General features: G+C 32.4%; 3 protein-coding genes across 3 annotated transcripts; all 3 read left to right on the top strand.

Annotated features, from left to right (window-relative positions):
* Window positions 1-1,535: 1,535 nt before the first annotated feature.
* LOC132734152 (uncharacterized) lies at window positions 1,536-4,929 on the top strand. The gene is made up of 2 exons (XM_060720868.1): window positions 1,536-2,548; window positions 4,266-4,929. The coding sequence occupies exon 1, from the start codon at window positions 1,536-1,538 to the stop codon at window positions 2,544-2,546; it is 1,011 nt and encodes a 336-aa protein (XP_060576851.1). The 3' UTR covers window positions 2,547-2,548; window positions 4,266-4,929.
* Window positions 4,930-6,321: 1,392 nt separating this feature from the next.
* On the top strand, window positions 6,322-14,193 carry LOC132734128 (17-beta-hydroxysteroid dehydrogenase type 6-like). The gene is made up of 5 exons (XM_060720849.1): window positions 6,322-6,757; window positions 7,101-7,359; window positions 8,916-9,079; window positions 9,704-9,809; window positions 13,675-14,193. Exons 1-5 carry the CDS (start codon window positions 6,433-6,435, stop codon window positions 13,766-13,768), a joined length of 948 nt encoding a protein of 315 aa, XP_060576832.1. The 5' UTR covers window positions 6,322-6,432; the 3' UTR covers window positions 13,769-14,193.
* Window positions 14,194-15,365: 1,172 nt separating this feature from the next.
* On the top strand, window positions 15,366-18,671 carry LOC132734140 (uncharacterized). Its single transcript, XM_060720859.1, has 2 exons — window positions 15,366-16,072; window positions 18,510-18,671. The coding sequence occupies exons 1-2, from the start codon at window positions 15,800-15,802 to the stop codon at window positions 18,669-18,671; spliced, it is 435 nt and encodes a 144-aa protein (XP_060576842.1). The 5' UTR covers window positions 15,366-15,799.
* The last annotated feature ends 2,622 nt before the right edge of the window (window positions 18,672-21,293 follow it).

The following is a 21,293-nucleotide window of genomic DNA, read 5'->3' as shown; positions in this document are numbered from 1 at the left end:
CTTCGTTTAGACAAAAAATACTTCTATATATAGAATTTCAAACTTTCACAATGTTAAGCCATGTCATCTTTTTATAGCTTTCGAATTCATGTACAGCAATAAAATACATACATAACCCACTGTGTAGTACAAAATAATAAGTAATTTCCCGTAGAAGATACAAATTACCGTTTTGTTTTATCTTTTATACTGCCTACCCAGCGGTTGAGGCATGAACTTTGTTCCTGTTTCCATTCATTTATATGACATGCTGCGAATCATCAAAGAGGAAACAAAAATATTACTTTACATAATAGAAATCGGAAGGAATTCTTTATTAAGAATTTATTTTAGCTGTAAATCGAAAGTTTAATTGATAAAATTCGGGTCAACCGACAAAAATATAGTAAACACAAATAGCTCCGCTTGTGGGCTAAGAGTAATGAAACTATAATTGCTGTATATCAAATTATTTCTTTTTTGGTTTGACTGTACGTCGCACCAACACTATCAAGGTGACAATAAAATTTTTAAGGTTTTTCAGGTAGAAGAAGACCTCAGGCGCCCCTTCGTGTATAATTTCAGGTGCAAGAGGGTGGGAGTGAAACCAACGACTTTGTGTTAGTTAGCTTGATAGCTTCCTCAACAGAAAGAATTTAAAATCCTTGGCGAGATTCGAACCACAGAGACGAGAGATATGTTGTTTTATTTCAACTACCTTAACCTTCAGGGCTCGGACGTCCCTATTAAAAAATGCAAACCATATATCACAACAAATATACTATCAAATGCCCATTAAGGCCCAGAAATGCTTTCATTCTGTTGTGCCCATTCGCCAATCAGAATTATATGAGGTAACACGTGACCGCCAGACGCTCATCAGCCTCAGTAGCAAGTTAACTTTCGGACGCGACACTCGGACTATTAGACTCTATTTAATAATAATTCTTTCTCCTTGTTTATTTGTGAAACGGATTTTATAGTTTTTGGAAATTGTTTAGAAGGATATATAAGTGTGATTTGATAAAAAATTATTGACTCAATTCTATAATTTAACTGATTATAATAAACTTTCGAACTTTTTCTTTGTTTGACCAACGTACGGTCAACATAACTATGGCTGGCGTTTCTAACGGAAACATTTCGCCAAGCGCGAGCACTAATGGTGCTGAGATCCAGAACGGACATATAGCGCCAGAGCAAAATGTCGTTTACGTTCTCGATCTTTCCTTTTTTGCATCAGAGCAAAAGACTGACAATTCCTTTGTTTGGAACAAAAATGGCGGAGAAGCTGCCCACGCTGACCAAACTAGCGTGGACAACATCACGTGCTCAAACGATCCAATAATAGCACAGCCCGCCACGCTTCAGTACGGAACCACGCAGCTACGTCACTACCCGGAAACGAGGAAACCAATCGGAAACGGGAACCCCACATCATCAATATTAGCGTGGGAATTTCCTCACCAACGCCGGGTTTTTCCAAGGGGAAAACTAAAGATCATCGAGACGAGATTAAAACCTTGAATGCCCGCCTTGATTCAAATGAAAGACAAATGCAAGAAATTTCTGGAATACTGACGTCATTGAATGAAAGATTCACTAATTTTGTGGAAAATGCACCACGACCAAATAACAACACTGAAAGCATCCAGTCAGACGACGACGATGATGAAGGAAATTCGTCAGATGATAATTATTCCGTCCAAGACGGGGTACATCCGGTAAGAAACACGGATGTAAACAATGACCCAAAATTGAAAAAGCTTCTAGATTTCTCCGCGAAAGTTGATGGGAAAAAAGAATGTGGCCACGGCCCTCCAGTAAACGAGACATTAGCCACGGCAGTACAAAATTCAATAAATGTGAACTTTGACCAAGAAAAGGGAAAGAAATTGGCGGATGCAATAGACTATCCGGAAAACTGTTCACTTTTAGCTCCCCCGAAGGTGAATCAAGAAATATGGCATGATTCGTTTATATCAAAGCCTCTACTTATACAGGACTGTGGACTGCAGAATATCCAACTTTTCATTGGGAAAGCAATGGTACCAATGATAAATATGATGGATTCTATGCTGGAAAGTGACTCGCACGAAAGTACCAAATGGTTTAATCAAGCCTTTGAGGCAGTGGAGCTCCTGACATTTGCACATAGAGACTTGACAAATAATCGTAGAAAATTATTAAAACCAGCACTAAAGCCAGAGTTTGGAAAGTTTTGTGCACCTAAAACACCAGTTACCAATCATCTCTTCGGGGATAACCTCTCAGAGCGGGTAAAATCGATCACTGACATGAAAAAGTTGGGGAAAGACATTGCCAAATTTGAGAAGAAACTGGGCAAGAAACGAACATATGGCGTAAAGGAATTGCCGAGAAATACATATTCATCGAGCAACACCACCTACAATCATAATCAGTCACAGGGGCAACCACCAGTCAAGCGCCAATACACCAATAAGCATTATCATGTGGCCAATGATTTTTTATCCAGACAGGGCCTGTCTCACAGGGACAAGCAAAAACCCCAGGGACAGGGCCAGTACCAGAAGAACAAGAAGTGAATGTAAGTAACTTATATCTTTGTAAAAATTTGAACAACAAATGGGAATCATTCACAGCCGGTAATGTTACAAACCATATGACCACATGGTACAAAATTACATCAGACCGATGGATTATAAGAAATGTAAAACATGGATGTAAAATTGACTTTGATTGCGAAAAGTTTGACATTCCAAATATGATAGGCACACCCCCTCGCATGACGTTTTCGGAATCAGAACAAAGAATCATAGAAGAACAGTTAAGCTCACTGTTACACCAGAATGTAATAGAAATAGTTGAACAGTCACCTTGTCAAGTATTATCGAACATTTTCTTAAGACCTAAGAAAGATGGTACTCATAGACTTATCTTGAATCTGAAACCATTAAATCAGTTTGTAACAAAAAAAAACCACTTTAAAATGGAAACTTAAAAACATGTGTTGACAATGATTAAGCCTAACTCTTGGTTTGCAAGCATTGATCTAAGACAAGCTTATTATAGTATTTTAGTTCATAAAGATTATAGGAAATATCTGATATTTTTGTTTAAAGGTGTATGCTATTAATTCAGAGCTCTTCCTAACGGTCTTTCATGTTTGCCGCGATTATTTACAAAGACCCTGAAACCAGTTTTTTCAACGTTACGGAAGACTGGCCATGCCAATGCTATTTATATAGATGACAGTTTTTTAACTTCTGAAACTTATAATGAATGTGAAGAGAACATTTTAGACACATTGAAACTGATAGACAACTTAGGTTTTACAATTCATAGTGATAAATCAATATTAAAACCTACACAAGGTATAAGTTTTGTTGGATTTTGGCTGAACTCAGTGGACATGACCATAAAGCTGACACCAGAAAAATGTGAAAGCATAAAGAGTTGTTGCCATTCAGCATTAAGGGAAACAACTATGACTATAAGGGAATTTGCAAGAGTAATAGGAAAATTGGTCGCGAGCGAACCAGGAGTACATTATGCGGGGCTCTGTTATAAGCATTTGGAAACTGAAAGAGATACCGCTTTAAAAATCAATAGAGGAAATTTTGATGCAAAAATTAAGTTGTCACAAAGCAGTAAGAAATGTTTAGAGTGGTGGATTGATAGCATTGATGATTCATTCAGACCAATTAATTTACCTGGTCCAGACCTGATAATAGAAAGTGATAGCTCGACATCGGGTTGGGGTGGGTATGATAAAACAAGTAACATTAAAGTGTCAGGCTTATGGTCAACAGATGAAAAGAGCCACCACATAAACTACTTAGAACTTAAAGCGGCTTTTCTTGTGTTACAATTTTTGTGTGAGCAAAGAGTAAACATACACAAATTCATTTGTTTCTAGATAATACTGTTGCTATGAAATATCTTTCAAAAAAGGGGTGGCGTGTTAGAGAGCTAAATGATTTGACCCAAGAGATATGGAAATGGTGTGAAAAACGGAACATATGGCTTACCCTGTTTTATATACCAGGAGTAGAAAATGTGACAGCAGACAAGTTGTCAAGATTAAAATCAACTGACATGGAATGGTCTGTTACAGATTGTATTTCCTTAAAAATTGTTAAAAAATTCAATGTTTCATGTGAGATAGACTTATTTGCATCTGAAGACAATACGAAACTACCCAAGTATGCCTCTTTTACCCCTGATTCGAGAGCTTTCGCAGTCAATGCTTTTTCGCTTAACTGGAATAACTTTAAATGTGTGTATGTTTTCCCTCCTTTTAGTTTGATCGCAGCAGTTCTCCAGAAAATAGACCGGGAAGAAGCAACAGCAGTTTTAATTGCACCAGTGTTCACAACTCAGGTTTGGTTTCCGCGATTACTTAAAATAATATGCAAGCCAAGCTACCTACTACCACTGACAAATCATACATTGGTCAACACGAAGATTCCAGAAAAACAACATACGCTGAAACACATGAAACTGGGTGCTTTCCTGATATCAGGAAAAAACTCCTTAGTGATGGACTATCAGAAGACGTTATCGACCTGCTCCTTGCTTCATGGAAAACATCAACATCTACACAATATTTTTCGTATTACAAAAAATGGGTACTCTTTTGTCGTGAAAGGAAAACTGATAAATTTAACCCACTTATAAAAGAAGTCTTGTGTTTCCTGAAAGAGCTGCATGACAATGGATTACAATATAGTGGTCTAAATATAGCAAGGTCAGCAATTTAAAGTTTACTAGAGTTAACAAGTGATATTCAGGTAGGAAAGCATCATCTAGTTAAAAGATTGTTGAAAGCATTGTTCTTAAAAGCACCATCATTACCTAGGTATAAAAATACTTGGGATGTTCAAAAAGTACTAAAATACATTGTTTCACTAGGGAAAAATGAGAACTTAGACTTGATGTCTTTATCATGCAAGTTGGCACTTCTTATCGCTTTAACAACAGGACAGCGGTGCCAAACTCATTTTTATAGACTTGAGAAATATTGAATTTAACGACGAAGGTGTAAAAATTAGAATAGGTGATCTATTAAAACAGTCTGGTGTAAATAGGCATTTAGATGAAATGTTCATAAAGTATTTTAATCAAAATGATATATTATGTGTTGTAAAATGTTTAATTTTTTATATTAAATACACAGAAAATACTAGAAAATCCTCACAACTTTTTGTAGGGGTCCAAAAGCCTCATAAGGCTTAACTAAATCAACTATAGCTAGATGGATTAAAAACATTCTTAAATATGCTGGGATAGACATTACCGTATTCAGAGCCCACAGTGTGAGATCAACTGCTTGCAGTACAATAAAGGGTCATATCCCAATTGACACTATCTTAAGAACTGCTGGTTGGTCTAAAGAAAGTACATTTCGAAAATTTTATGACATTCCAGTAAAATGTTCTGGTGATTTTGGACAAGCTCTTTTATCAAAATTAGGACAGTAAAAACTTTAAGTTTTTAAAAAGAGTGATTGATTGATTATTGATTGATTGACTGCAACAAATGCAGATCTATTACTTCATACATTGTTTATTGTCATATTGTTATTTCACTATAAAAATAGTTTTATTATGTTGTATTACTATAATGGGCATATATAATTACTGGATCTAGAGTAGAATTTAATAGATTACATATACAAAACAATTACATTTCCTTTGTGTTTACAAGATATGATATCAAGTGTAGACATGGTCTCTAAAACCCTATATAATTCTGATTGGCCAATGGGCACAACAGAATTGAAAGATTAAACAAGACTTACCTGTTGAAGTTTGATCTTAATTCTGTTGTGCCATTGGCCAGGAATTATATGCCCACCCGAACTCTGTTCCCACCCTAGCATTAGTATTTCCATGACTACACTTTCCACTTTGAAGTCTGAGGCTGATAAGCGTCTGGCGGTCACGTGTTACCTCATATAATTCCTGGTCAATGGCACAACTGAATTAAGATCAAACTTCAACAGGTAAGTCTTGTTTAATCTTTCAATTTTATTTCTCAAAATCTTTATTTTTGGTATTTTTTTTATAATTTCCATCAATGTACTGAATGGCTTGTTACCTTAACCGTCTTCTTCTTCTATTGCTTTTTGTCAATTAGTACATTTATAGTGACTTAATATTTTGTATGGTAGTCAAATTATTTAAACGTTTAAAAACTCTTGTCTGGCCTTTCTGAAGAATTTAATATTTATTCATTTCTGAGGCATAATGTGCCTTTAACATAAACATTTAAAACTGTTATCAGTAAAGTTTTTACGACACTCTGGATCTTTAACTCTATCTTTCTTAAATGTGTACACACATACAGATGTTTAACATTACAAATATATATACCTGTGTTTAAAAGTTTAAAATTTAGACTTGTCAGGATATTAAAGCTTTATCTCGCTAATGTAGGTCAGATTTTATTTTTTGAAAAAAAAGCAATATGTTGTGGAGTTTAGTATCAATAGTTTTAACTTTACTTGCACTTAAACTTTTTATGAGAGTTTTAAATAAAATCAAAATCAGCGATTATAAGGGCCGGTATGTACTCGTCACAGGTTGCGATTCAGGGTTTGGCTATTTGTTAACCAAAAGACTCGACTTGTTAGGTTTCAATGTGTTTGCTGGATGTCTAACCAAGGCCGGAGTTGAGAACATAAGAAGCGAGTGTTCAGAAAAAGTAACCGCTGTTCAACTAGATGTATCAAACGATGACAATATAAATGCAGTAGCAGGCCTCGTCAAAAAGAAGCTTAAGCCAGACCAAGGTACAATCTTACTTAAATCTTACTTTAATCATAGTAATGAATCAAGCGCCAAGTATTGTTTATTAAATAATTAATTATACTATGATATTGGTGTTTCAAACACCTGCAGACAAGATGTAACTCAAAACATGAATAATTCAAAAAAGTTTTCATGTTACTTCAAGGTGTTCCTATATTTTACCTAAATTGGTAATATAGCTGAAATGAATTTGCTTAAATGTTCAAAAGAGCACGAGTTAAATTATCATTATGTATATTTTTATACCTTGTACTAGGACACCAATTGGTATATGCATTTAAATAAGATATTTAGTAACTGATATATATTGCGATTGTGAAATAGGTTTGTGGGCAGTCGTAAATAACGCTGGGATTATTGGCAGTGTTGGCCCAACATCATGGCAAACACGAGAAGACTATGAAAAAACAATGTCAGTAAATCTTTACGGTGTCATCATGGTAACCAAGACATTTATGCCGCTGGTTCAAAAAGGAAAAGGTAGAATCATTAACACAGCCAGCGTCCTGGGAAGAATTGCCTTTGTCAGCGCATCCTACTGTATTTCTAAATATGGCGTGGAGGCTTTCTCAGATGTCCTTAGGTTTGTGACTTTATTCACTTGCAGAATAGAATTTATTTAAACTCTTAACACTATATTAATGCAATTTCTACAAATATGAAACTTAATCCCCATATTTCAATCTTTTACCTGTAGAGGTAAGGTGCCTCTGTCAATTTCAAGGGTGTGGAGTGGTGAATAACACAAGTAACATTTTCTGTGTAACTAATGTTCTCTATTTATAAAACGTAGTATATAAAGTCATTTCACATTTTAAGCAAACATCAATAAGATTTGACATCACATTAAACCATACAATCACATGTCATATCTTTCTTTCGTATGCTCTCAAGTGGTGAAAAAGAAATGTAATGTTACTTAATGCATGAGTGAGGGAGAAATTTATTTAAATTCATCTCCTTAATAATTAATGTACAGAAAATAAAAACTTTCAAAAAAGTATAATACGGAATATGAAAGTAATTTAATGGTAGATAACGTATCCAAAAAATGTCACAATACACGAAAATGTTAAAACTTATCAATAAGGGAGCAACCAACCATCACAAACACCTGCGTTTAACATTTGCAAATAGAAGCTTTAAAATATGTAGAAGATATACTTGTTCAAAATATTTAATGCATATCATTATATTACCTCCCTTTAGATTTTAATTTATTATCATTTTACAGTAATACATTAAAACATTTAGCATCACCCTATTTATAAAGATCTTCATGCCATGAGTAGTAGTCTAAAATACGGTTAAGGAATTACTATTTTCAAGAAGTATTCTAAATTTCATAATAAAAGAATACCAAATATCACGCAAATTCTACACTTTACGATACAGAAATATGCATGACTATATAAGGATAACCGCCTTAGTGTCAAAGTCTACAATTATTTCGTTTTAATAACTAAATACAAATATTGTATAAGCAACCTTACTGAATAATGCCATTATATTAAAAGTAAACTTAAATATGAAAACGTTATTACAATGTAGGTTATACTTATTAACATCATCTTTAATATTATCATACATAGGTTTTGGAGTAACAGTTCAAATATTATCCTGTAAATAGTAAGTGTTCCGGTAAAAGTCGAAATAACTTCACATTTTTGCCATATTTGTTTTGAATGTATCATTCAACTTCATATGTATATTCATAACTAATTTGACTTAAAATCTAAAAATATCTTTCGGATTGAATGTTTAATCTTTGGAAAAAGTGGGACAGTCTTTTTATATCTTAAGTCGTTTTAATATTTCATCTTAAACCTTTATTTAGTATCAATTATGGGCCAATAGCGATTATATTAAAGCCATTTTGTGAAATATATAGTAAATTCATCTGAACCTGACAAAAACACAATGTGTATTATGACACTTTAATAGCCTAACGTTCCTAATCACATTTGACGGGACATATTTGATTATTAAAAGGGTATGTCAAAGGCATTTTGATGGCTTTGTTTTTACAGTTTCGTGTATGTTGGTATGCATTTATGACTTTAATATTTCTGTAATAGAAGACTATTTAGTTAATTTGCAAATATAAGACAAGGAAAGGTACAATAATTTACATTTCAGACAAGAGATGTATGGATCGGATGTAAGCGTACACATTATAGAACCCGGATTTTATAGAACAGCTCTATTGGACAGAGAATTATTTGAAAGAAAAGTGGAAACCAAGATAACAAATTTACCGAAGGACATCAAAGAGACACTACCTGTCAATTTAGTTACACTAAGTATATCAAATTTTAACAATTACTCGTATGTAGATGTTTCTGTAGTTGACTGAATAATAATTCTTTGCTTGTATGTTTGTTTGGATATTTTTGTTTCAAGTTTGCATCATATTTTATTTTAAATGTTTTGAAATGTTTGAAAAAAAAAACGGATTTGAAAATTTGATCGATGGGTTTACAACAGAAGTGTCGACGGATCACATTTAAACATATCTCCAAAATGTCAGAGCCGCTGATTAGTAGGGGTGTTAACACTGTACAACCAAGTCTGATAACAGAGTTACAATATCATACCGAACCAGTATAAATTAGCCGTTAAAACGACTGAAAAGCAAATTTTCATAGAAGGCCTGTTAATTTCCTGTTAACATCGGGTAAACTACAGAAACTTGATTAATATATGATGTTGTATATTCATTTCTTGTAGGTAAAAATTAGTTTTGAAGCACGTGTTGTTAATATTTGAAGATGTTTACCTTTCAAATACACTAATATATATAACTCATGCTATATAATTATTTTGTTTCGATTTTATATATTCATTTAGTAGTTTTGAACAAATAAACAAAAATTTTAAAAAAGTAGATAGTTCCAGTACATTTTGTTTCAATTTGCATTTCACAGTGGGCGATGGATTTGAAAGATTAGTAAAGAAAGTGGCATCTTCAAATGTGCATGAGGTTGTAGATGCATACATAAATGCAATAACATCAAGGTTTCCAAGGAAAAGGTACATTAATTTTTTAAGAATTTTAATGGGTTTAAGCCATTTATTTGATTTGGATTTTATTCTTTACTATAATAGTCTCATATATGCAAATATATTTATATAGTCATATATATCAAAGATAAAAAGACCATAAGGCATTGTATAGCCATTCCATATAGAATTACAAAATACTGTTTCTTTGTTTCTAAGAGATATAATCCACAGCTCGTATTCTAGTAGTAAATATAATCTTGAGATTCATGATGGTCTGCATATCTATTTTGATTAAAAACATACACAAGAAAACATTTAATAGCTTGAAGTGACTATATCCATAACAGAAGATCTGTTATATAATAAGTAATTATCTTGATAGTATTTAGAATCATAAGTGATACCCAAACAATTGGATTTTGATGATAAGTCTGAGATGGCCCAATATGACAGCAGATAATTAATTGATCTAGAAAGAGAACAAGTAGAGGATTTGATGCTAAAACATCAAATCGCCGGATAGAAAAGTGATTGTATTATCATATATGTAAGAACATATCAGTTTAATGGTTCAAGTAGAAGGAAAATAGGAACAAAATGTTGAGTAACTGTTTATTAACAATTAAAGCAAACTTGCTTAGCAATATTGTCATGAAACTGCTATCATTATTAAATAAGCATGCTTTTAATGTTAAAAGATTTTATTGATAGTATAGATCTCGATATTAAAATCAATTAATACTGCTAGATGGCCTAGTGGTAAGTATGCTGTGGCCTAGTAGACGCAAATTCGAATCTTGGACAATTCATTTGTAGTTTTCATAAATATATATTGTTTTGGCTTGCGGCCACAGCCATTTGTTTTGGAAAAATTGTTCCGGTTAGGTGGTTTCCTGCTTACATTTGTAAGTGCATGATGGAACGAGAAACCAGTCTAGGTTTCCGCTGCAATCGTGACAATTCGGGCGATTCCGTCATACTGCGGAATCAAACGAAGTAATATTACGGAAATCTAAGCTATTTTTAGTTACTTCGGTAATTCCAGTTTGTTTCTATAAATAGGATTTCTATTTTTACGTGTTTTATCGGTTTAAAGCGTAGGTAGAAGGAAGAAATAAATTATAAACGAAAATGTTTCGTTTCAAATGGTTTTCAAGACGCAAAAATTAGTTTCTTTTATGATTGATTTTGTCTTTATTAGTTTTATACAATAAAGAATGGCTATTGTAGTAGAATTCCGTCTCCAAAGGAGGGTCCTACTCACCAAAAGATCGTGAGCGAATCACACAGAGAATTAGTGCGAACAAGTTAAAATTGCATAGCTCTATCACATTTGTCTGCGATCGAGTTATAGTTAGATCTACTGTGTCTTATATTTAAACGCAATTCTCACGCGGAGTTTAAACAATAGTATAACGTCTTGGTGATCGATTATCTAAAAATAGCCCATGCATATCATTAACCTTACCACGTGTTGATCTACAGATAGCGCATCCTGTGTTGTCGGTATATCTGTGATCAATAGACAAGTGACATAGATATTTTAGGTGTAACATAGTTGATACATGCATATTAATTGGTACCACGTAACGAAGTCTTTTAGTGCATTTACTTGTCTATAAAGGTGCTATTTAAATGAAATTTAAATTGAAACTGCCAAAACGAATAACTCTTTCTGCGAAAAAAAAGTGATAGTAGATTGATATTTTTATTTCCTCCACGTGGGAGAGCCAGTGTTTGTATTTTTATGATTGATTATTTCTTTATTAGTTTTATACTATTTCAAATCGTTTTGACAATAAAAAAAGTATTCGTTTTTCACAAAAAAATAGTGTTATTGTTACGTCAGCATGTTCCGTCCTTCTTTTGTCCAAATTTGCATGCATTACACTGGTGGAACAAATGGGCACAGTGCTCGTCCAGTCTTGGGGTTACCCAACCTACCCCTTTAAAAGTGAAACATTTTTTTTAATCTTAAATAAACCCTTTATGATATACAAATAATTAAAAAATAGTGATAATAAATTGACCCTCTATACCTGTAAAAACATAGCTAGTACCTTGTTTTTTACTGGTATATAAGGTCAATTTATTATTATTTTTTTATAATTATTTCTTTATCATAAAGAGTTGATTTAGGAGGTTTTTAAAAAAAAATAAAAAAAGGGTTGAGTGATGCACAACTAGGCAATCCTATCCTTTTAAAGGGACACTTTATAATTAATTCTTTTAAATATATAAAACATAAGTTTATAAATCGTGAGTTTCATTTCTAGCTTTATTTCTTAATTTCATAATTTTGATTAATTTTGTAAGGCAAGTGATATGCTTGTAATTTTACTTGTAATTCTACTCTTACACATACCGTTGTACCATACATCGAAATCCGTATGGTTTACTTCAGAATCCGATAATTACCGACAAACTATTACCATTCATCAAATATTTGCAAAGTGAGTATGAACATATATATGTTTTAATTATTGCTGCACGAAACAATGCAACTCTACCGTAAAAGTGGTGTCTGCATGAAAAAAAAATATTCTTATGCGCTATCGAAAAAATATAATAATTTAGTTGAAAGCAATATTCCCGTCGTTACATACGATATAGTTAACGTTTAATTGCTTTTCAGTAACACAACGATATTTTATTAGTTTTCTTTATGTATCTAATACAATTCCGGATCCAGGTATTTTCCCCCTACCGTCATACCGTTTTGGAAACCTGCGCGACGGAAATCGACCGAATAGATTACCACTATTTATATCAATTTTATGTGCCTCCTTAGCATAAATTTATTTTGTGATGTTCAACCTAAACTAAATTATTGAACATTCTTGCCAGAAAGGGCTATGTTTAACCCTTTACCAAGAAAGAATGATAAATGAAAAATGACTTTGTAATTATTTATACAAAGTTACTATGATTTGAATTTTATAAGCAGCCATACCATTCACAAGTTATCAGCAGTTGTACTATTAATATATTTCATAACAATAACATACAACGTGTAGTCACGTGATTCTTACAAAAGAACAGAGAGAAATTGTTTATACATGTAATTAAATACAATAATAAAAATGAAAAGATCTCATAAAATATAAACAACCAAATAATTTAAAAGTGTTATTTCAAGTATCATTCATTATTTATTTGACACTTACAAAAAAGTAAGAGTACCCATTAATTCAACGGCTGGTCCATCGGGATACATTATTAATTCATTTTATAAAAAATGTAATGTTGCTTTTAAGATGTCAATATTTGTATAGTTCATTTCATAAAGCAACGTTATTATATGTTTGAATTTTTAAGATTATGAAAAATAATTGACGTCCTTAATTATATTCAATTATTGATTTGCTTTTATTTTCAGATTTTAAGGCCTTCTTCTACCATAGATATAATATAAAACTGTTACAAAATATAGTTGCCGGTTTCTACCGGCGACAAATAAAACTAAATTTTAATCATGTTATTAATCTTAACAGTGTAACACCTAGAACTCTAAAAGCATGTTTGTGTTCAAGAAATATGTCATAAGAATATATCCAAATGATACATTTCTGCATTAAATTTTGTATTTGAACTAAAATAAGCTATAGAGAAAACGTGAGATAATATGTATGTATGTTTAACAATGGATCTAAACGTCGGCACCATTTAGTTAATATAATCAGTCTAACATTCATCTCCAGTAAACCATCTTACATTGAAGTGAATAGTTATCAGGTTAAACCTTCAACTGTAAAAACGATGTTTTGTTACAGTTGCAATACATTTTAACGATGTTTGAATAGTTTAAATAAGAGCTAATTTCACCAAATATTGTTTACTTTTATACTTTAATTGTTTACCAGTCAAATGTTTATGTTTATTTATTTTACAGGTACCTTATCGGGTTTGATGCCAACTATATATTCCGCCCTCTGTCAATTTTACCAGAATTTATCAGTGACTGGGTATTAAAGAAGATTACGTAAACAACCACAGTTGATACTGCCGACTGATATCCAAAAATAACACAATCGCATAATTTTCTTTTTATGAAAGGATTTGACCATTAACATATCATTTAAAAGTCAAACTCATGATCTGTGATGCTAGTACGTCTTTTAATTAAGATACAACGTGAATCATTTTAACATTATGTTTAGCTAGCCAGAATTCATTCAATGACTCTATGAGGAATTGTTTTCCTCTAATGCAACTTTTAAACATTGTCATACTCTTCAGAATGTAAATCAATTAAATCCAAATACATTCTTCTTTTATGTCATGTTAAGACCATATCATACCGTCATAATTTTGATCACTTAAAGGAGTTTGAGCAGTAGAACCAAAATGTTTTATGTTTTCATGTATCACTTAACAAAAGCACATTATATGGAAACTGTTTTCTCTTTAATTTTAGTTTCTAATATATATTAAGATATTTGATTTTTAGGGTCATTGTCGCGTTTAAATATGATAATGATGCTGTCATTGTAAAGCTAACTATTTTTTCCAAGTAATTTAACAGTTTTATTTATTTTGCATAATCAGGCCTCCGGCCCATACATATATATATACAACATTATAATTTACATCTAATAAGAAGCATGAAGTCGAGGATTAACAATGACAAATTTCAGTTTATAATACCAATCTAACATAATATATATTGATATAAAAACACATAAATTCCTCTCAATAGGCTTACAATATCAACTGATATTTAATAATGCTTGATACTTAAACAGAATCGAACTTTGCTTATAATGTATAATATCTAATGAACATTTGTACGCCTCCATAAAATATAAGAAATACATAAGCCTTCATTCTCAAAAAAAACAAAAAAACCTGCAATGAGAGAACATGATAAACCCAATGTAAATCAAAACACTGACACAAAGTCTTCTCTTCTTTTAAAAGAGTAATTAATAAACATGGCTAAGTTTCTAATAACATTTGTACTGTCACATGACATCAGCCTGTAATTTGTATCCAAAGTAGGATTATTAATAAACATTGATGGTATGAATTTTCCCCTGATTTCAGAATAAAGAGGACATATAAGAACAAAATGAAACTCATCCTCGATAACGGTTTCACAATAGAACACCATTACTTTTCTTGTGTAAATGCAATTTTCTGGATAGAACCTGTAACTAATTATAGCATTTGTATAGCAAAATCACACAAGATGAAAATGCATTTATCAACAAATAAATCCAACATTATTGTTTAATATTTCATCATCACCATAATATTGTGAAAAAGGATAAATAACATGATATCATGCCAGTGAAATGTAATGATCTCTTCATCATAATTTGTTAAACTACAAATGTTCTACAAGAACAAGTAGCTGTTCTTTTTTTTTTACAAAATTTCACTTTTTAAATCTTAATGCGTGTTCCTTTGTGGCTCCACCGGTAATTTTATAAATATATCAAGGCGTCTGCAATCAATATCATCGGACTTATATATACGTAGATACAATTATGTAGTTTTGAAACATCGGATAGGTAATGTTTAAACATATGGAAGAATAACCAACGTTTTTTGGTGTATGATTGGATATTAAAGCTTTAACAGTTTCCTGTTTTTTGTATAAGAGCCGTAAGACTTAATACAATTGACTTGTAGGCAATTTAAAGCGTATATAAATGTACAGCCAAAAATGATTTTTAGTTAGACATTCGCAAGACTGAAGCGTAGGGTATATAAATCGCAAGGGAAGTTAAATTCGATTTGGTAAATAATTGTAATCTGTGTTAAAGCTATCTAAATAATAAACAATATCAAAGTGTGTATTGTTAATAACAAAAAGGAAAGGAAGCTTTCTAACATTTGACTGGATATAAAATACTTGATACACATTTTTGTACTTTTCAAAATGAATACAAAAGAATGTAGTTGTTCTTCTGAGTCTGACATTGTGCAACTTTATGCGCATTTAGAAAGGATTTGACTTTGACAATAAGTTAGATCGTGTCAATAAGAAGGGCGATACTCTTATACATTCCATGATAAAATATGCTCATGTTGAACCAAATAAGTTAGAAACAATACTTGAGATGCTCAGAAATATCATAGATTGTAAATTCGAAAAAGAAAGATCAAAGAAAAATGAGATGAGCGATTCAGCAGTACGCCAACAGCTTCAGGAACATTATGAAGACTATAGAAACCAGATTAAAGAGGTGTTGTTGAAGAAGAACAAAGAGGAGCTAACACCATTGCAACTGGCAGCCAAGAGGCAACAGTTTGAAATATTTGAAGTAGTTTTGCAACATGAGGTATAAATCAAGATTTTTCTATGAATGGCAAAATGAACATTACCTATATTCTTAGATAATGCTGAATTATTTGATAAATGCATTTGGATAACGTTAATCAGTTAAGATCTTAATATTTAAATTAATCTCATGATATTTATAAATATTATATTTCTTTAATTAAGCATAAATTCTGTCATTCTATGAAATGAATAACAACGTACAAATGTCTCATGTTTGTAGTGACTGCACAATAATCATAAATTAATCATTATCAATGCAAAAGTAAAGCCTATACCTTAAAAAAATAAGAGACTGATATAATTCCCCAAAGTATTTTATAGTCGACGAACCTTTAATTCGTCTCATTTTATACAAAAAAAACGTAGTTCACTGAATTCCGTTAAAGTACAAAAACAGTGCCGCTTGCACGTTAATTTGTTAAAAACGTGGTTGCCCGGGAATGTCAAATTTAGCTCTGAAATACAAATACACAAATGCTATGTGATATCGCTAAAGAATTTATTTTGTTAATGATCTGAGATTAATTCAAAAATCAATGTTCAGGAAAACACATGTCGATGATCTGGACACAAACAAACAAACACGTGTATTCTAAATCAAAGTGGAAGAACAACTATTGATTTGCAATACGCGGAGACTTTTTATTTTTTAGTGGCAAAAAAGTAGAAGTTTCGCCATGTTTACAAACAGTTGGTGGTTCGAGTCAGGGGTTGTGTGCTCACTTGATTATAATCTTTTTTGGAGCCATTAAACAAAAAATGAGATAGATATTAAGATCAAATTTATGTTTTAACTTTTAGATTTCGGGATTATCCGAAATTAGACGGAATTTTTTTATAACTCTGATGATTTACATGTTGTCCTCATTAAATTTGTACCTGCGTAAAATTAAATGTTTCATCTATTTAATTATCAAAAAATTATTGATTTAATGGCACCCAGTACCGTCTCAGACCACCTTAAATAAACCTGGGAACGCCACAGCGGCATAGGTCAAAGAACGCGCTGTGTGTTAAAGTTAAATATTACACTTTTTAAAAGTGCTTGGTTGAAAAAAGCATTTTGTCTAAAATTGCGGGAGCTTGGCGTTAAACCCGATTAACGTTAACCATTTGTTAATAGTTTGGATGATATCCTTCAGAAACAATCTAATATGACAATAGAAACCAGTCATGTGTATTTTATGAGTTAAAAATATTTGTCGAGCGGTATAGACGAGTTTTTAGGAAGATGGACTAATCTAAAAGATAATACGAGTACTTTGTGGTATAAAAGAATGCACATGACGTTGCAGTGAATCTTGAAAACGACAATGTGTTGTCAGACATTTAAATGACGTTTTGTTATAAAATTGTAATTGATTTATCGCATATATTAAGATTTATTTTAAGTATTCAATTTATGTAATATTATCCGAAAAGTATTCTTAAAATGATTGAATGTTGCTTCGCTATGGTAAACGAAAACTACAACGTTTTATTTGGTGTGAACAATATTTTGTTTTCTTCAATGCTTACAGACAAAATTATAGTATATATATATATATATTGCCTTCAGGATTGATTTATTCATTTATATTCGTACATTTACATACATGCGTGCACCTGTTGTTTTTTTCAGCATCAGTTGTTCCTTCATTTGATAAAATGATGTAAAGAAATGAAACATATTTTATGCCTTCAACTTTATATGCGTATGATTTTTCTATTTCCACAAAAACCTAACCCTCACAATAATTCAGAAACATAGGATTGTGTTGCTAGCACACTGTCGGTGAATACATCCGGAATTGTCTAACAAAAGCAGTCTTTATGGCTATATCAGATTATAATTATTCACTTAATGGGTTATAAGATATTGACCTTATATTTCGTACAGCGGCAAATCTTTTGAAAACATTTTAGAATGTTAAACGTCACGGCTTATGATATTGCAACAACGTTCAGATAGCGCCGTATGCGCACTATTTTGTTTGCTTCTAAAAATATGTATGTAGTGGCAATAATTTGTTATAATTTTTGTATGTTTTATGATTTTGTATTAAAATTATTTAATTTATGGCTCAATTCCGGTTATTCTGGATCATCCCTCGTTTATATGTATCTTACTACATGCTGCTGTATTTGGTTTAACATCGCTTTATAATAGTAATTAAGTTATAGTGCGATTTGTTTATATGCAGTATCATAGTTGTTGACCAGTATTCACACTTTAAGGTTCAGTACGTACAAGCGTGTTGTAATATTTACCAGATCTGTATGATTTGTTTGCCTCATGCAGGAATAAATTAGGTTATGTCAATATAAACGGGACTTAAACAGTGTACTTGAAGAATTAAACAATTCAAGAACAATATTTCTTTATGTTTCATAAACGAACTTTGACTATGTTTATTCAGTTTTAATGTACCTAAACTTAAACTCTCTTTTTTCAGATCTACATTCCAAAGCATACAAACGACAGTCTCTTCCATCATCAGAAATACGACATCACTGAAATAGAAACGCTTGCATTGAAAGACGGAGTCAAAGGAACAGATCAAGAGGATTTTAAGACCGAGCATCATGAATTCGTCTTACGAATTCGTCTTCGCTAGGGGGCGTGGACGGTAGCTTGCACTTTCCAGTACCGTCCATGAACAGGCTCAATCAAACCGAGCCTGCAACATTTTCAATTTTGCTGTGTTGGGCTTTCTTTAGGGATTCTGTATTTATCTATTTTATGATCACATCCGTGTTATTTGTGCCGTGTGGCGGCTGTAAAAAGTCTCCCCGTACATTTAATCAATGATGTTATATTTTCGATCGTTGAAGATCGTTCAGCACGACATTATTGTTGTGCTTGTGGTATTTTTAGTTTCAACTTTTCGGCATTTTCTAGTTGGGTGGTTCCAATATTCCTACATGAATAATGTTGAATCACCCTTAGGATATGTTGCCTGATTTTTAAATTTGTCTTTAGACGTCTTATCTGTGATACGCAGGCTTCATAACCTCTGATCCCCTTTCAAAATTCCATTTTATTTAGTTCCGCCCATTGTTTTCTCGTTAAGGGCACACGCTTTTTATTACTTGGGAACCATACGCCGCTTTTCATGGAATGGCACGGAAGTGTCACATTGAAGGTTCCATGATAACCGCCGTATGAACACATCTGCGGATGTTTCTAAATTCAAAATTTTACTATTTCACGTTTAAATGTTGAATTCTGCTTAAGCCGGTGCTAGGGGGCGTGGACGGTAGCTTGCACTTTCCAGTACCGTCCATGAACAGGCTCAATCAAACCGAGCCTGCAACATTTTCAATTTTGCTGTGTTGGGCTTTCTTTAGGGATTCTGTATTTATCTATTTTAGAATATGTTCTTCATCATAGAACAGACAAGGCTTCCCGATTCACAAACATAACGCCAGTGAAAGATGTGATCAAAGAAAATGGAAGTGTTATAGTTGGCCCTTTAGGATCTGGTTCTTGGTTTATTTTATTTTTATGGGCATTCTATCTTATGCCGCTGTAAGGAGGTCACAAATCCAGAAATCTTTTGGAAGTAATGGAGAAATTCACTTTTCATATCAATATCGTGTGACAAAGGACGTTTATGTAACAACTGTTTCATTTCTTGGTGCGTTTTTTGCCCTAATATTCATTTCAATGGAGTCCCGCATCAAGTTTATCAAAAGGTTCCGTACAAAAACATCGATACACTTTATGAAAAGGCTTAAAGAAAATTTCAGCCTACCATACTCGAATTTTATGTTTCGGGTATACTTTGTTATTATGTCACTCCTTCTGATTCTTGACTGTATACTTGCTTCTAGTGCTGGACAAAATAAAATATCATGGTACGAAAACTACTGTCTCATATTTGCCATAATAATCGGCTGGTATCTTGTGTTATTCTTTCTTCAAGCAAACAAGGTATTTAGTTTCTACACTGTTCTTATTCAGAGGGTTATACTGGATATGTTAAAGTTTGCAGTTGTTATGATAATATTTCTTGTAGCGTTTTCCATTGCAATGTTCATGATAATTCAGGGAGCAGACACGAACGACGACGACTTTGACAACATTGGTAAAACGATGGTAAAAATGTTAACGATAATGCTTGGTATCGGTGAGCTTGGGGTGTTATTTCAGGCACGGGAACCAGTTCTGGCAGTACTTGTTTTTATTCTTTATGTTCTCCTTACAACGATTCTTCACTTGAATGCTCTTATAGCTATGATGTCAAACTCCTGCACAGGTCTGATAAACAATAACGCAGATGTTCATTATCGTCTGCAAAAATTGTCTATCATTCTGTTCCTCGAAAGCTTCCTGCCCTTGTGCTTGTGTAAAAAAGTAGGAAAAATTGAGAAAGTCAATTATTTTGAGAATATCAAGAAATCAAGAAAAGACCTACCTAGTAAAAGAAGGATGTGGACCCGTAGATCTGTAACGAAAGACATATCAAATGGGTCTGTAGCTTCTGATGTCCCAATGCAAGACGCTGACAACAAAAAATTTAATCTTCAAGAATTAGTCTCCAAGTTTCGAAAACAAAGCAATTCTAAAAAGATTAAACCAAACAAGATAGCCCAATCTCCGGAGGTACGAAAGCACATTGAAATCATTGATACGGCTCGACAACGTTGTGACAATTGCGGAAAAGAGGCAGTGACAGGTTTGCAGACACAGGAAATAACAGAAAAATATACAAATCTGACTATTTAGAACATATATTATAAACATGTGGCAAAGAATGTAAGCATGTATAGCAAAAATTAAGTATAAAGTATATAATATACATATACATATACACATGAATATTTACATATATATTTCAATATATATTTAGATCCCATCATTATAAGTTCAAAACAAAAATTAATATTGTAAAATTTAGCTTATACCATCAATAAGTGATGATAATCAACAGAACGATTAAATTGGTCAAAAATGTATGGGTTTTTTTTTTCTCGCAAGTTAATTACAACTTTATTTCCTTTCGGATAAAAGTTTATCAGGTTTATTTAGATTGTTGAACTCACAACGTTGCATATTGATATTTTCAGTTAAAACTTGTAAAAGCTGATTATGGGTTTGTATAAGAGGCGGATGGCTAAATATGAATATGCCGTTAATCTTTCACGGCTTTATAAATGTTGTTGTTCTTGTTGTTGTTGCTGCTGCTTCTTTTGTGGCTATTGAAGTATGTTTTTCTGCTGATGCTGCTTCTGCT

The sequence above is a fragment of the Ruditapes philippinarum genome, unplaced genomic scaffold (assembly GCF_026571515.1).
Source record: "Ruditapes philippinarum isolate M1 unplaced genomic scaffold, ASM2657151v2 ctg18334_1_1_1_1, whole genome shotgun sequence".
Lineage (NCBI taxonomy): Eukaryota > Metazoa > Mollusca > Bivalvia > Venerida > Veneridae > Ruditapes > Ruditapes philippinarum.
The sequence above is the reverse complement of the archived record's forward strand: the minus strand, read 5'-3'. Positions and strand labels throughout refer to the sequence as shown.

Coding starts and splice junctions, on each gene's coding strand:
- LOC132734152 (XM_060720868.1), top strand. CDS start 1,536: ATGCAAGAAATTTCTGGAATACTGACGTCATTGAATGAAAGATTCACT.
- LOC132734128 (XM_060720849.1), top strand. CDS start 6,433: ATGTTGTGGAGTTTAGTATCAATAGTTTTAACTTTACTTGCACTTAAA. Junction 6,758..7,100: donor GAAGCTTAAGCCAGACCAAG/GTACAATCTTAC, acceptor ATTGTGAAATAG/GTTTGTGGGCAGTCGTAAAT. Junction 9,810..13,674: donor TCAAGGTTTCCAAGGAAAAG/GTACATTAATTT, acceptor TTTATTTTACAG/GTACCTTATCGGGTTTGATG.
- LOC132734140 (XM_060720859.1), top strand. CDS start 15,800: ATGATAAAATATGCTCATGTTGAACCAAATAAGTTAGAAACAATACTT. Junction 16,073..18,509: donor AAGTAGTTTTGCAACATGAG/GTATAAATCAAG, acceptor CTCTTTTTTCAG/ATCTACATTCCAAAGCATAC.